At 47.3% G+C, this 15,404-nt stretch overlaps 1 protein-coding gene across 2 annotated transcripts in view; it reads right to left on the reverse strand.

The window, feature by feature from the left end:
• Positions 1-1,457: 1,457 nt before the first annotated feature.
• FAM131C (family with sequence similarity 131 member C) overlaps positions 1,458-15,404 on the reverse strand; it is a 634,923-nt gene continuing 620,976 nt past the window's right edge. For both annotated transcript variants that reach the window (XM_069611100.1, XM_069611099.1), the window contains one exon: positions 1,458-8,725. In XM_069611100.1, the coding sequence (XP_069467201.1) occupies positions 8,370-8,725 (356 nt within the window). In that variant the 3' untranslated portion in view covers positions 1,458-8,369. The remainder of the gene's footprint in view (positions 8,726-15,404) is intronic.

Below are 15,404 nucleotides of genomic sequence, written 5' to 3' on the forward strand. Positions count from 1 at the left end.
GTAGATTATTTGGATATTATGATTTTGGCATTCCTTTTTGCATTCTGTTGTTTTTACTTTGCTTATTGAATTGCAGTAAAGTGCCTTAGCACTAATGTTATAGCAAGACCAATATTCATTAAGGATAACATAAGCACAGTTTCTAAAGTAACAGCAGTTGAAATGACACCTGAAATAAGCACATCTTGTTCAAGGTTAAAAAGAAGTGTTCAAGATGGCCAGAATCACATGATGGAGTATTTTGATAATTCCCTCCATGTCGCTAATAACATGTGGAAAGGTGCCATGAGAAAGGTGGGAAGGGAAAAGTCTAATAAGAGCTGTTTTGTCTGTCCCCTCTTTCCATATGCCATGAGTGCCTCCAGAGTGTTCATATCAACAGAAGTACCTATACACAGAGCACATTGCTTGACACCTCTTGCATTATGCACAACAAAAGGACAATTTCAGGGTAGATGGGCCACTATATGGTGGGTGACAAAAGCAGATTTACAGCGTGATGACAGTTTTATAAAGCAAAAAACCCTGATGACTAACAAATGGCTACACCTTAGTGATGTAGAACAATATAATGGTGGCCTTCCACAGGCTGTCACAGGATTATCATCCCCGGCCCGAGGTACAAGCCAAATTTAAATCTTGCCCTTTCTAATTATTTTGTTAATTTGACAGAATGCCTGTTTTTCTGAAGAAGAGTACATCCTCCACTCTTCAATTCACAAACACATCTGCCTCGTCACTCTTTAACACACAATATGCCTGATTCATAGAAGCGTTTTGTAATGGTGCAATTCCATTGTAAAATGCTCCTTGAATCAGGCCCAATGACTTTAACGTTGTTTTGACCTGTTCCCTTCTGCCTGTCCCTCCCACCTCCTAGTGGTAAACCAAAGCTCTGCTTTTTGCTTCAGCTATATTTCCCTCCTCTTTAAGTGTCTTCAGCAATGAAAGGGGTGGTGCAATCAGCTATTTCCCCAGCAAACTCCAACCTGGACTTAAAGCACTACTCCATTACTTCAAGAACCCCATTTAATCTGGGCAACCTAAATGTTTCCAGTTTGAATCCTGTTATTTTAAAGGGAATACAATTGCAAGCACTAAAATTAACACTGCAGCTAAGTGTGAACGCATTGTAATTGCAGCCCCCCCCACAAAGCCCTTTTCCATTGAAATTGTAACACCCACAGAAGGCCTCTTCTCTACAGAGTGGCACCATAATGGCTGTTACAGTGTGAGGGGAGAAGGGAGGTCTGTTTTTAGGCCATCAAAGAAAGGTGGTGTGTCAGTCAGTTATTGACAGGATAACACTTGGGCAAGAGCGGGAAAACTTGCGACAGGCCTGTGCACCTACCTGTTAAAGGGTCCTGTTCCTTCCACACCCTCGGTCTGAAAATAGTACTGGTTCGGGCTTGATGTGTCACTGGAGAAGAAGACGCAGGAGCAGAACAAAACAAAGCTAGATAAGGCCACCTCTTTATTGTGGAAATCCTACCAACACACAAAGTGTTACCACACAAAGATAACAAACGCAACCGAACAAGAGCCCCACACTGGAAACAGTCTGAATTTGATTTGGGTGAATTACTACACATGTGTACAGGCAGCTTTGCAAGGGGTGGGGTAGATGGAATCAAAAATGTCCGACTCTGCGCTCAAGGCTGTTATGTTCTTCGGGAGAGACCCATCCGTCCGATGAGTTAACATAATATATCCTCATCGGCCAATCATAGAGGACCGCAGTCATAAAAGCTACTTCCTGCAAGGAACCTGTTCATGAAAAGCATTGACAGACAGCAATGTTTAATGCACATCTATCAAACTGTCTCTATGGCCTTCCTATTGACGTCTGTGAATCTGTTATAGTAAATCATTTTGATATTCTGGCCTAGTATGCATAAAGTGGCCCAAGTTACAAAAGTGCAGAGGATGAGCTTTTTTCCTTCCACCACTTTAAGAAGCGTGCAAGTCGTCTTATTCACAAACGTGACCTGCACATTTCTTGGTGGCTGTGCGACATTGAAAAAGATGTGCTGGCCAGCCCTTTTCAATACATTAGCTAGAGGAATGCCCTCTTTCCACTAATGTATTATATTTCACATTGACGGGCCCTTAAAGGACCCTTCATTGTAAAATATTAACACGCAATAAAAGCATTTCTATCCCTGCTCGTAGGATAGGAATGCAAGTGATGCACTGCTGTCACACTTAAGGAAAACTGCATGGCAGGGTCATAAAAGACCCTGTGATGCTTTTGTTCATCCCCTTGCACCTGCTCCCAATAGGCACAGGGGAACATGTCCCCTTCTTGCTCATTTCAAGGTGCATCCTGTTTGGGAATTCAGTGGGCACACTGAAATGTGCAGAAAACACCCTTTATTTGCACAAATATACGCAAAGCAGGTGGGAAAAGGCATCGGACTGTGCGCATCATTTATGCACACATTCACATGCCATTTAAGAGTAAGTGCATGTTTTTTGGTGCAAGTGATGAGATGTACTAGCACAAACCAAAACGTGTGCTTCAAAAGGTTTGAGAATCTGGCCCTTTCTTTTTAATCTTGCAAAATGTATAGACCCTTATAGCATGGAAAATGTGCCATATGCTTAGCTGTTTAGTTTTGGAGACTCAATCTCCTCGCAGTATAGCAATGGCGCAGGGAAACTTTCCATAACCTTTCTGCAGTGTCCCATAGTGTTGCTGAAGTAGTCCCCACCCGTGTTATGGACATGTTCTGTGCCCCCTACACTATGTTCCTTGGTCACAAACACGCTGCTGACAGAGGAACATTGACAGGTCCCTCCTCAGATTGGATTGCCTTTGTTGGTGCAGGAAAAACGCCGCCTGATGCAGCATCACAACTAAGCATCTCCAGCTGGGCCTGGAAGGAATGTGCCTCACAGCTTCTAATAGAACTCAGAGGTGAGCCCATCTGGGCCAGGAGCCTTGTTTTTGGGAAGGTCTGAAATCACCTGGACTATCTCATCCAGGTTGACCTGAGTGTCAAGTCGTTCCCAGGTGTCCTGGGAGATAAGGGTCATAGGAATACTTTCCAGCAGGTCATCCAAGTCCTCGGCTGAGTGTTCAGGCTGGGGACCATATAGATTGGCATAGAAGCTGGCGAATGTGTCTAGAATGGATTGGTCCGACCAGTGCCTTAACCCTTTTTCATCTATAATGCTATCAATTCGGGTCTTACCACCCACCGCACGCACCAGCCTGGCCAGGGTTCTACCCGGTCTGTCTCCCTCCCCATATTTACGGGCAGCAACTGGGCGAGCATAATATTGCGCCTCACTCAGGGCATGCGACTCAAACTGTTCCAGTTCTGTTTTGATCTTAGCTAGGGTTACTGGGGCCGGTGTGGAGAGGTACTCCTGCTCTAGGGCTTTAAGCTTGGTTTCAGAGTTGTTTAGGGCTTGCCTTATAGATTTCAGGACTCCTGCTTCCCTAGAGATGCACATCCCTCTGATGTAAACCTTAAATGCCTCCCATCTGATCCCTTCAGGTGTGTCAGACGCTCTGTTATTTTCAAAGAATGTGGTGATGTCCGCTAGGATCTCAGCTTTAAAGACAATGTCAGATAGGGTGGCAGATTTAAAGCGGCAGGCGGGTCGTGGCGACATTGTGTTGCCGAGTTGGATCTGTAGGAGCACAGGGGAGTGGTCAGATAGCGTGCGTGCGAGGATCCTGACATCTAAAACCCTACCCCATGGTTACCAGAGAAGAGGAACAGATCTATTCTTGAGGAACTGTCATGTACCGTTGAATAGAAAGTGTAGTCCCTTTCATGGGGATGGAGCGTTCTCCATATATCATGTAGATTCAGGGAGTCCATGTGTATGAGGAGTCGTTTGGCCGCTCGAGTTGTGGCTCTGCGAGTGGTCGTTGTTCTGTCTAGGACATTGTCAAGTATCAAATTCATGGTCCCCCCCCATATGATGGGGACGTCTAGATATCTCATAAGAATGGCGGTCACTTCATCAATAAACTCGAGGGAGTCAGTGTTGGGCGCGTATGAGTTGACCAACAAGCATTCTTCGTGAGCCAAAGTGCAGTGGAGAATCACATATCTGCCTTCTGTGTCGATGTGGGATGTGTGGAGTATGAAGTGTACCGACTTGTGGATGAGGGTCAGAACTCCCCTAGCTTGGGTGGAGTATTGGGTATAGTATCTGTTGAGGCCCCAGGCCTGTGATACATTTGATGATAAGTGTTTCAGAGCGTATGTCTCCTGCAATAGGAGGACCTTAACCCTGTGTCTTTGTGCATAAGCCGCGATCCTACGAGACTTCGTGAAATTCGTCAGCCCCCGAACATTCCATGTCATCATTTTAATCGCCATATAGATAACTCACGGGACATAGCAAAGGATCTGTCTCTGACAAATGCCATGTGTGCTGCAGTGGCATAAGAGTGCCTCCCTTTACAGTCGGTCCAAACTTTCCCGCCATTTTGTATATAACATACCCCAACTTCTTCACCCCCTCCCTCAACGCCCTGCACAAACTAGCAGTGTGTAGATACCCACCCTTGAAGTAAACAACTGCGCGCCATCCCCAACTCGGCACCGCCTGAGAAATTGCTCACCCGGGGCTAAAACACAAACATTTAGACTTAGAGGGTATTGCAACTGCAGTGGGGGCTGCCGCTGCCGTTCTGCCCACATGTATTAATACAAGTTTCGAAAATGCAACATAAATCTGAATATCGGCTGATGAAAGTAAGGTTGCAAAGCGATGATATGCATAATCTAGGGTATCAAGGACATTACCAGATCTGCCGTGAGCCAGTACATGACGGAAGTGCTTGGCATACAGTGTACAGGCCCCATGTGTGGCATTATTACCAGGCGAGCTAGAGGCGCGCCCCCTCCAGTGGGACAATGAGGGGGGACCCTTAGCCACGCGGGGGAGTCAATGGCCAGTTCACCACAGCTAATGGGGATTCACGAGAGGAGTTCATGCGTCTGGCATTAGTCGTCATCCATCGGTTCCTGTGGGGGGTCCACCAGTGGGATCTGCACTTCAATGAACTTAACCGCCTCATCAGGGACCGTAAAAAAGTAGAGTTATGAGTCGAGCCATAGTTCCCCTTTCTCTCTGGCCAAGCGGAGTATGTGGTCCCTGTCCTTATAACTCAGCAGTTTAGCGATTATAGGTCTGGGAAAGTCTCCTGGTTTAGGCTGGGGTGCCAGGGAGCGATGTGCTCTTTCTACTGTGAGGAATGGTGAGAGCTCGGGGTTGTCAAGGAGGTCTTTGATGAGTTGTTCGACCGCCGGCTCCATGCGGCCCTTCAGTGCAGCTTCGGGAACCCCAACTATGCAAATGTTATTTCTTCGGGACCTTGATTCAAGGTCGTCGCACTTAGCTATGACCTGTTTCATGTCTCGGACGAGCTCCGTGACTGTGTTTTGTAGGGCATGAACGCAGTCTTCATTAGTACCTATTCTTTGCTCCGCCTCGGTGATCCTGGCCCCATGCCGGTCAATTTTTGCTTTCAGGTAGGCTACTTTCGCATTGATGTCGTCCAACTTTTCATGGAAGGCTGCGAAGTTTTTCGCCGTAGATTCCATCATCACAGATAGGTCCTGTTGCGGGTGGACCGGCAGGGCCCCATCATCCTCATGTGTTGCAGAAGAGGACGCCTGGTCATTACCGGGCGCCGCCCTGGCGAACCTGTCCATAGCGCCTACTTAGTGATAGCCCGTGCCTTGCTGGGCATTGCTGTGGCAGGGACAGTGATTGATTCACCAGGGATAATGATGGCCGGAGAGTGGGTCTCCGAGGGCCGGACAAAGGCGCAGCCCGTAGGTAGCTCCAGCTCAGTAGGATTAGTATTGACCAGGCAGAGCGGGGAGGGTCCGCATGCAGCGCGGCAGCGATGGGGGGTCCGCCGCAGGAGAAAAGGAGCCAGGGGAGCGCAGGACGTTGGGTTCAGTGAGCCCTGTGCAATCAAAGTCTCTTCGAGGTATGCTTGGGTGTACAGGACAATGAGGCGTTAGGGAGACAGGAGAGGGGCCGTACACCCGCTGGTGTGCACTTTTCTAGAGTGGGGAACTCGCCCGGCGGTGGCCCCCACAACGTCGCAGTATCAAATCAGGAGGAGCACGGCACATGGATATTCGGAGCCTCATGGGACGAGGCCAGGCTGGATGCTATTCTTCCCAAACGTAAGCTTCCGTGGGGTCATTTCTTCAAATGGGGAGTGGGTAGTAGTTCAAGGGCCTCCCCCTTGGGTGGAGGGGCGAAGTTTAGATCACTACACCCACCTTGCAGCCTCCAGAGCGGCTGGGCCCGTATGTTTACCGAGGAGGCCGCACTCCGCCACCGGAGCCAGGCCCAGTTCCGGGGGCAATGAAGGGCGGGGGCCAGCGGCTCACAGCCCAGGGGCTGTGTTGGCAGGATCTCGGTGGGGGCTGAGGGTCCACTTCAGCAGAGGGCTGCCAGGGTAGGCGGGAGGGCAGCGGCCACGGTCGGCGACCTCCACCGGCAGTAGCAGCAGCTGTTGCTGGGGGGAAGAGCCACTCCTCATGCAGCGTCTCAGAAGCAGCGCGTAGTGCAGCGTGAGCGGTCCTGCTTCAAGGATCAGAGGGGGCCGCTCTATGCATAGGCGCAGGGTGCTCCCCTCCAGCCCTATGTGGCCGACAGGCGGCGAAGGGTCCCGGCAGGGGAGCAGATCGTTCTGGCAGGGAGCCACCAGAGGGAGCCCACAGCCGGCAGCGCTTGAGGATCGGGAGAGGCGGCGCCACCGGCATGAGCAGCCACGGCAGCGAGGCCGCGCGGCGATGTGGGCCCTGTCCTTGGCAATGCCGGTTCCAAGCATCGAAATCCCTTCAAACTTCGACCACACCAGGGAAAGAGTGTCCGAACAAGAATCGTGGTAGTATTGGTGCAATATCCTGAGGATTAGCGCCTATATACAGCAGATACTGGTGGGCAGGAGCGGAGCTCTCAGGCTAGGCAGCCATTATCCTCAGCTGCTCAACAGCGCCCCCACCTCACAGCTTCTAACTAGGAAACTATGCACTTTACAAATCAAATAGTAAGCGTTGGGCTCATTGATGTATTCAACCTTGACACTTTGCTAAGCATTCTAATGTAACCATAAAAGCATTGGGTTTCTTGATGTATCCAACCCTGACACTTTGCTAAGCATTCTAATGTAACCATAAAAGCATTTGGTTTCTTGATGTATCCAACCCTGACACTTTGCTAAGCATTTTAGTGTAACCGTAAAAGCATGGCGTTTCTTGATGTATCCAACCCTGACACTGTGCTAAGCATTCTAGTGTGACAGTAAAAGCATTGCGTATATTAATGTATCTGCCCCTGACACGGTGCTAAGCATTCTAGTGTGACAGTAAAAGCATTGCGTACATTAATGTATCTGCCCCTGACACTTTGCTAAGCATTCTCGTTTAACCATAAAAGCATTGGGTTTCTTGAAGTATCCAACCCGGACACTTTGCTAAACATTCTAGAGTAACCATAAAAGCATTTTGTTTCTTGATGTATCTGACCCTGATACTTTGCTAAGCATTCTATTGTAACCATAAAAGCATTGGGTTTCTTGATGTATCCAACCCTGAACTTTACTAAGCATTGTAGAGTAACCATAAAAGCATTGGGTTTCTTGATGTATCCGACCCTGATACTTTGCTAAGCATTCTAGTGTAACCATAAAAGCATTGGAGTTCTTTATGTATCCAACCCTGACACTTTACTAAGCATTCTGGTGTGGATAAGCATTTTAATGTTACCCTCCAGATGCTGAGCATAAAGCATTAATAAAGGAAGTATTAAGGATGGGCAGGAAGGAGGGAGGGTGGTGGTTTTGTGGGGTGGCAAGAGGTGCATAGCTGTGGCCTGCTAGTTTTAGGGCCAAGTGTGCTCTTCACGACAAGCTGGATAACATGGTAAATAGGTAAAAAAGAAAATGCACATAACGAGGGGGAAAGGAAATAAAAGTTGATCACAATGATTACAAACAACAGTGGCCGTAGACAGTGTCTATAGGCTGATGTCCTTAAAGAATGCCTTTTCTTCTGGTTCACCCAGGCAGGAAATAATGACTCTGAAGCCAGGTTGCTCCTGTCTACCAACACCTGTCAGATCTGAGAGCCTGGCCAGGACAGTCTTCAAAAGAGATGTTCAACTCCCTGGAAGTGACCAGCATTGCCAGCAGCTAGGCAAGGTGAATGTCCTTTCCAAGGACGAGACACCACCTGGCACCTTATTGCCTTGTTAACTAATGAAAGGCCATGTTCTGACGTTAATTCACCTCTTTAAGGAGGGATACTTCAGACGGGTGGGATTCGTGCACACAAATCCTAGATCAGACCTAGGCCATCACCCCGGGAAGAGTTTGGTTAGTTATAAAACACCTCATCCTCCGAGAGTGAGCTGCTGTCCACATAGTGAATGGCACTGTTTAGAAGATGCTTGTTTCCGCTGAAGGCGACGCCCTTCCTGTCCCCAGCTGGGGTCTGCTCCTGCCTCTCGGAGCTGTTGGTCCTGGAATCTCCAGGTGGCGGGGAGCCGCCAACGGTTTCAGCTGAGACGGCCCCGTTTGCAATCCAGTTCTCGGCCCTCAGGTATGGGTGTGTCCGAGCCGGCGAGGCCAGGGCAGAGCCGCTGTATGGCTGGAGGCTTCCATCCAAGATCGAGCCGCCAGGACCATGGGGAAAGCTCAGCAACCTTCCATGTAGATACAGGCTCTCCAGGTCTGCAAAGAAAAAAGAAGAAACATGGTCAAGGGAGTGAGTGATGTAATCATTTTGAAGTCTTTGAACAAATAAAGGGATTTAAGGTGCACTTTTCCAAACCATCCAATGAAAAAGAGAATGTTGGCATGTCAGACTTTATCTGCTCCCATTGTCTGAAGTTCGGGAGAAAAACTTCCCAAAGTGGGCGTTGTATCATAGTTAATTTTTTTCTAGCACAATAGTTTATTTCTTGATTTAAGGTGGAACAAATGAAGGGACTTGAAATCCTAAATAAAGCTTTTATGATTTACTTAACAATTACTAGTTCTCCAAAACTTCTTCATTCATTGTAGAATTTTAGAAACGCTGTCCTTGTCGCTTGTTCATTTCAAACTCCCACATTAACTTTTAATACATGTTCGATTAACTGTTGGCGTGGGCGGAGCCTACAATGAATCGTTATGGGAATTCAGGACGAACATGGACGCCCTTGGCACTTAATGGAACCAACTGGACTAACTGAAATAATTTTGTTAAGCTAGTACCAAGTATGAGGTTGTGATTGTAGAGGGACTTTGTTATTCAACAGTGTCAATAGAAGGAATGGGAGGAACAGAAAACACACATTTTTCAATAAAAGATATCATTTGGATTTTTGGTATTTTAAAACTGAATTGAAAAAAAGTTTTTAAGTGATTTGCTCCTTGTTCCAGTTGTAATATATTGTTTCTCTAATTCAGAAATACTTTTCAGCAAAATGGAATTAACGGTTCTTTTTAAAACAAAAATATGCTTTAATGAAATGTATAGAAATGTGAAGACGTGCGCTAGTGTATCAGAGATGATCCCGCGTAGGTTCATTCGGTTTGTGGTCACCAAAATGAACTCAACCCAAAGTGTTGTGTCTGCCAATACTCATGAAATAATCATAGGGGTGTTGAGGGTTGGTTTTTGCACCAGACAAAAATAAATATAGACATATATTTATTTTTGTCTGGTGCAAAAAACATCCCTCAACACCCCTAGGAATGTTTCAGTGAAACAAGAGTGCAGTAGGAGGATCAGGCATTCTGGCACAAAGACAATGGGGCGTGAACACGTCAAATGTGGTCGCAGGTCGTGCGCGGCACTTCAGGTCTTGCCTCTCTTGGGCTCTCCATCCAAAATGGGTTGAGGTCTTCGTGCCCGGGAGAGGAGCTCATTCTCATTCCCCCCAGCTGGATGGGCCAGTCTGTGGCAGGACACAGCCATAGCTCTCTGCTGGCCTCCCTTCCACCACAGCTGTTGAGGACACTTTCTGTAAGAGTGGTGGGCAGTGGACCGAGCTGGCATTTTAAAGAAATTGAGAGTGGCACCTGGACTTTCAAGGCTCTAGCTTATGATAACTAGGTCCGGCTTTTGAGTCTTTGCATTACACAGGAGGGCAGCATTCTGGTATTTCAGACATAAGATGGCTTTACTGGAGCTTTTGAGGCTGGCTTTGGTGTATGATGGCCGCACCTGGCCATGTGAGGTTGTATGCATATGGCAACTAACCCAGGCAAATGAGGTATTCACGGATGTGGAATGGCTTAACTGAGCCATTCCAGATTGAACTGTGTATATATTAGGCACCACTTAAACATGTAGAGCTGGGCCTTAAATATAGTGCTAAGGCCCGGCAAATGAGACAATAAATCACATTACTGGAGTATTTGAGTGTGCACTTGGCATATCATGGCAATCCCTGGACATGCACGGCTTTACCCTGCAAACAGCAAATTGGGCATATGAACATGCTTAGGCATGAGACACCGGTATGGCGGCAAACTAAGCTGTAGTTGTTATTTGATGGTAACACCGATATATAGCAGGCTGTAGCTTTCATGTGATGTCTGCACCCGTCCTGTGATGCTTTAGCTGACACAGGATGGTGGTGATTGGGTGTTTGAGGTTGTACACGACATCTGGTAACTATGCCAAGTATATATGGCATTAACTGGTAACAGGCAGTAGTATTTGGGCGTTTAAGGCTGAAATTGGCATATGATCGTAGGGTTTATACAAGTGGGGCTGTACCTTACCCATGATGTCTACACATACAATACAAGGCTTTACTTGGCATAAGCTGGCACACTTGGTAAACAATGACAGCTCCTCGGCTAGTTGGGCTGTGCCATGCATATGGTGACTACACCTGACATAGGAGGCTGTACCAGGTCTAAGGATTTAATTTCTTAGGCATCTCAAGCTGCACTTGGCATAACACGGCAGCAACTGGCCAAGGACATGTGAGGCTGTACTGCAACGAGGTTGACTACATCTGGCATATGACACTACAATCGGCACATGCTCAAAGAAGAGGGTATTTAGGCATTGGAGGTTGATATTGATATTTTATTTCTATCACACTCGTCGACAAGTGTATCAGAGCGCGACAAGGCAAGGGAGGGGAACAGGGGAGAACAAAACAGCGATCTTACTTGGTCCAGTGACATTGAGAACGCGCAAGTGCATGGGAGAGGGGAGGGGAAAAGTACATGCAAGGGGGTAGAAGTGGAAAGTGAGAAGCAGAGGAGAAACAGATAAATAACAATAAAGACAACAAACAGTGGTAGTGCAGCCAGCAATTTGTAAGTGCTATGTTTAAAGCAGCAGACAGGGTAGGTCCGATAAGTGCAGGAAGAAAAGGGGGGGCTGTATGGATACAGATACAGACCCCAGTGCAAGGGGTGGCCTGGAGGCAGTGCGGGAGGGTGGCAGGGTGAGCAGGTACCTGGGCCCGGAGCGGAGGACAGAGGGTGGCCAGGTGCACAGTGCCAAGAGAGAACAGATCAGCAGGGGAGAGGGGGAGCAAAGGCAGAAGAAAAGAGGAAGGTCTTGAGATGCTTCCGGGACCGGAGATGGTTCTCCTCAAGCTTTAGAGTGGCAGGGAGGCTATTCCAGAGGGAGGCCCCAGCTGAAGGCAGAGATCTACCCCCAGCTCATTTCTTTGAAAAACAACTGACCCTGAGGGCGTTGGAGGTAGAGGAGCGAAGAGCTTGAGAGGGTAGGTATTTGCGGAGGGATAGCTGAAGGTATTTTGGACCCAGGCCCCAGAAAGCCTTGTGGACAATGCAGAGAGTTTTGAATTTAATCCTTGCATCCACTGGGAGCCAATGGAGAGATTTCAGAGCTGGAGAGATACGATCCCAGGGCTTGAGGCCAAGGACAAGTCTTGCAGTCCTGTTCTGGATTAGTTGTAGAGGGCGGAGAGTAGAGGCAGGTAGATTTAGAAAGAGGCTGTTACAATAGTCCAAGCTAGAGAGAACCAGAGCTTGGGATACCATGAGATTCTGGGGAAGGGAGAGGAAAGGCAGAGTACCTCTGAGGAGGTGCAGTAGTCAATTTGACTTTTTAGAGACCTCAGAGATGTGGGCGGAGAAGGAAAGGGTGGAGTCAAAGATAACCCCGAGGTTCTTAGCCTCGCAGGCGGGGGTAGGAGGAGGGCTAAGGGAGGCCGGCCAGAGAGTGAGGGGAAAGGATGGTAAAGGTGTGCCGATGAGGAGGATCTCCGTCTTGCTGGCATTCAGACAAAGATCATTGGGAGCACACCAATCTTGAATGGAAGTTAGGCAATCAGAGATGAGAGAGGGAGAGGAGGTGGCAGAGGGCAGCCTTACCATGAGTTGAGTGTCATCAGCGTAGCACTGTGGCAATGCAGTGGGAGAGAGATGCCAGGTATTGGTTGAAAAGCCAGGGCAAGAGGTTAGACCCCTGGGGAACACCACAGGTAGAGAGGAAGATAGATGAAAGGAAGGACCCAAGTTGGACCTGGGAGGGTCGATCTGAGAGGAAAGAGGTCAGCCAGGCCAGAGCATGATCAGTGATACCCAGGTTTTCATGCAGACGGTTGAGCAGGATGGTATGGTTGACCGTGTCAAAGGCAGAAGAGAGATCGAGGAGGATGAGGACAGAGGTAATGTTAGAGTCAAGGTTGGAGAGCAGATCTTCATGGATGTTCAGGAGAGCAGTTTCCATGCTTCTGGCAGCTCTGAAGCCAGACTGGTGGTCATGGAGACAGCCAACAGAATTGGAATGAAGGTTAAGCTGAGAGATGGCCAACTTTTCCAGGAGTTTGCCCAGAAAGGGAGTAATGGAAATTGGGCGATAGTTAGCTGGACAAGAAGGATCAGCTGTGGGTTTCTTGAAAAGAGGATGCACAAAGGAGAGCTTCAGAGTGGAGGGGAAGGATCCCGAGGCAAAGGAGTGGTTGCACAAATCAGCAAGGTCTGGAGCGAGGGTGTCAATGTGGTCCTTGATGGTTTAAGAGGAACATGTATGAACCTGTTTTGATGAGGCTTTCATACATCGGACTTGTCTAGCGACCTTGTCAGGGGAGAAAAGAGAAAAGAGCAAGAAGGATGGTGAGAGCATGGCTAAAGGAGGGTCAGCAAGCACAGGTGGAGAGGGGTGTGGGTGGAGAGGGTGGACAGAATGTCCTGGGGTTTTTAAATGAAGTGAGAGGCAAGGGCATTGCAAAGAGCCTGGGAGGCAACAGGAGTGGTAGAGACTGCAGCAGGATTGGCCAGCTCCTTGCAGATTTTAAAGAGTTCAGCCGAGTTGTTAGATGCCGCAGAGACACAAACTTGAATGTGGACTCTCTTCTTGGTGAGAACAGAGAGTCGGTATTGCCTTTGTAGCAGGCGACAGGCCAGTATGTCAGAGGATGAACAGGAAGTCCTCCATTTCATCTCAGCCGCCCTACACTTACGTTGAAGTGTAGCTAGGCCAGAGTCATACCAGGAATTGCACTTGGCTCTGGACTTCAAACGGATCCTCATGACAGATATGAGGTTATGAAGATGATGGCAGCACCTCAGCATGACCCTTGCATATAGTGATTATTTTTTGTTTGTCCTGTGAGGCTTCGTCACATGATGACAGTAGTTGTACTGGCGAGGCTTAGCTTCTTGCCTTGGCCTTTGATGGATGATGATTTGGCTGGGCGTGCCCTTGGCCTATCATGACTTTGTCCAATGTATACCAAGGCAGTTCCTTAGCTAAAATATGATAGGTAACTAAAACAGAATTTTTTCCGATTTAATTGCACTTCTTCTAGGTCTTTTACATCAATGATGTCACTTCCTTTGATGCCACTGGGATTAAGTATCATTTACATTACTTCCTGTGATGATATTGGGAGCACAACGCCCACTGCCATTTTGATGATTTTACGCTCATGACACTGTGCTGCTTGAGAGGTGGGAGATAGATTCCAGCATAATATCTGGCTCCTGGTAGGAAGCTGTTCCCCCAATCCTCTCTGAGCAACCCAAACGGTACAGGCAGATATTTTCATCTGAGGTTTGTACTTGGCAATCTGCAAGTCTGTCCCCAGCAGAAAAACACTAGACAACTAGAACTAGCTGAACATATGATCAAATGTTAACATGAAGGTCGGAGGTAAAGATAGGAGGAAGTAAGATGAACTAAGGTGTAAGGAAGCATATTAGTCTTTTCATGTTTTCTAGTTTAGTGTTTGGGCTAAAAAGGAATGCTCCTGTTCAAGTTGTTTCTTAGATGCCCTGGAACAGTGGCAGTGACAACAGAAAAGTCTCAAGGACAGTAAAGGGACAGTAAAGAGCTCATCTGCTCTGTTTCCATAGGGGGTTCCCTTAACTTGCAAAATCTGAAGGACAGAAATCACATTCTGGGAAGTATTTTTGAGGATACGGAGCATCCTTTTGTTCTTGGAGTGTAGGTGTTTATAGAACACCAGCAGAGCCACAGGACAGTGTTTCCTAAGATGATGTTCTTCCTGGAGCCAAATAGGGAAGCACACAAGTTGCTAAGTAGCGTAAACTGTTGTTTGTCCGACTATCATAATTTGATGGCCCGCAATTTGCTTAACTCAATTTGGTCGAGTCGACCAAATACACCCAAATATATGTCTATGCATGGGGGTAGAGGAGTAGGGAAGTGAGGCGTTGGAGCGGGCGTGGGGTAGGGACAGAGGGCCGCATAACAAAAAAACAAAAAAAGGTTGAATTTAAAAAAGGTCGAATTTAGGTCGACCAAATTGAGTCAACCAAATTGTAGACAATAGTCTATGTAAGAACGTAGAACCTCATGTATTGCCACTGAGAGATGATCTCCCCCGTTTGCTACTTAGATATAACAGCCCCATTCCAGTTAATTGCTGGAGAGCCAGTAGTGTGAAACCTTGCACCTCTTCGGGTGTCGTGTATTCCATATAATTTGCAAATTTAGGCTAATCACCCAAAGGTAGAGTGTGGTAAGGTCGGCAAAAATCCAGGACAACACATTATAACCATATTGCTGTATTGGAAGATTTATATTTATATAGGTTAAATATCTTCAATTCACATAGTTAATTGTAATGTACAGGATGTACAGGGGAAAACAGAGTTATGGGGAGGAATCTCAGGTTTCTTGACACACGTGTTCAATTGTTTCTAACCACTAGAGTTAACTAACGGGAATTCAAACAGAAGTTGTTCTTGGCCCCCTCTCAGCCAATAAGAATGTTTGGAATGTGACAATAACTACTGGTATTGACTACATTCCAGACATTCTGATTTCAGAAGCAGAAAGGGAAACACCTGAAATCGTTTAACTACATTTAAGTAATACTAATTCAATTTTCTAGCAAGATATCTTTCAACAAGGCACTCCAACCTATATAAACCCATCAAGGTAAAAGCTAAAACATTGAAC

The sequence above is a fragment of the Ambystoma mexicanum genome, chromosome 8 (genome assembly GCF_040938575.1).
Source record: "Ambystoma mexicanum isolate Mex_15411 chromosome 8, UKY_AmexF1_1, whole genome shotgun sequence".
Lineage (NCBI taxonomy): Eukaryota > Metazoa > Chordata > Amphibia > Caudata > Ambystomatidae > Ambystoma > Ambystoma mexicanum.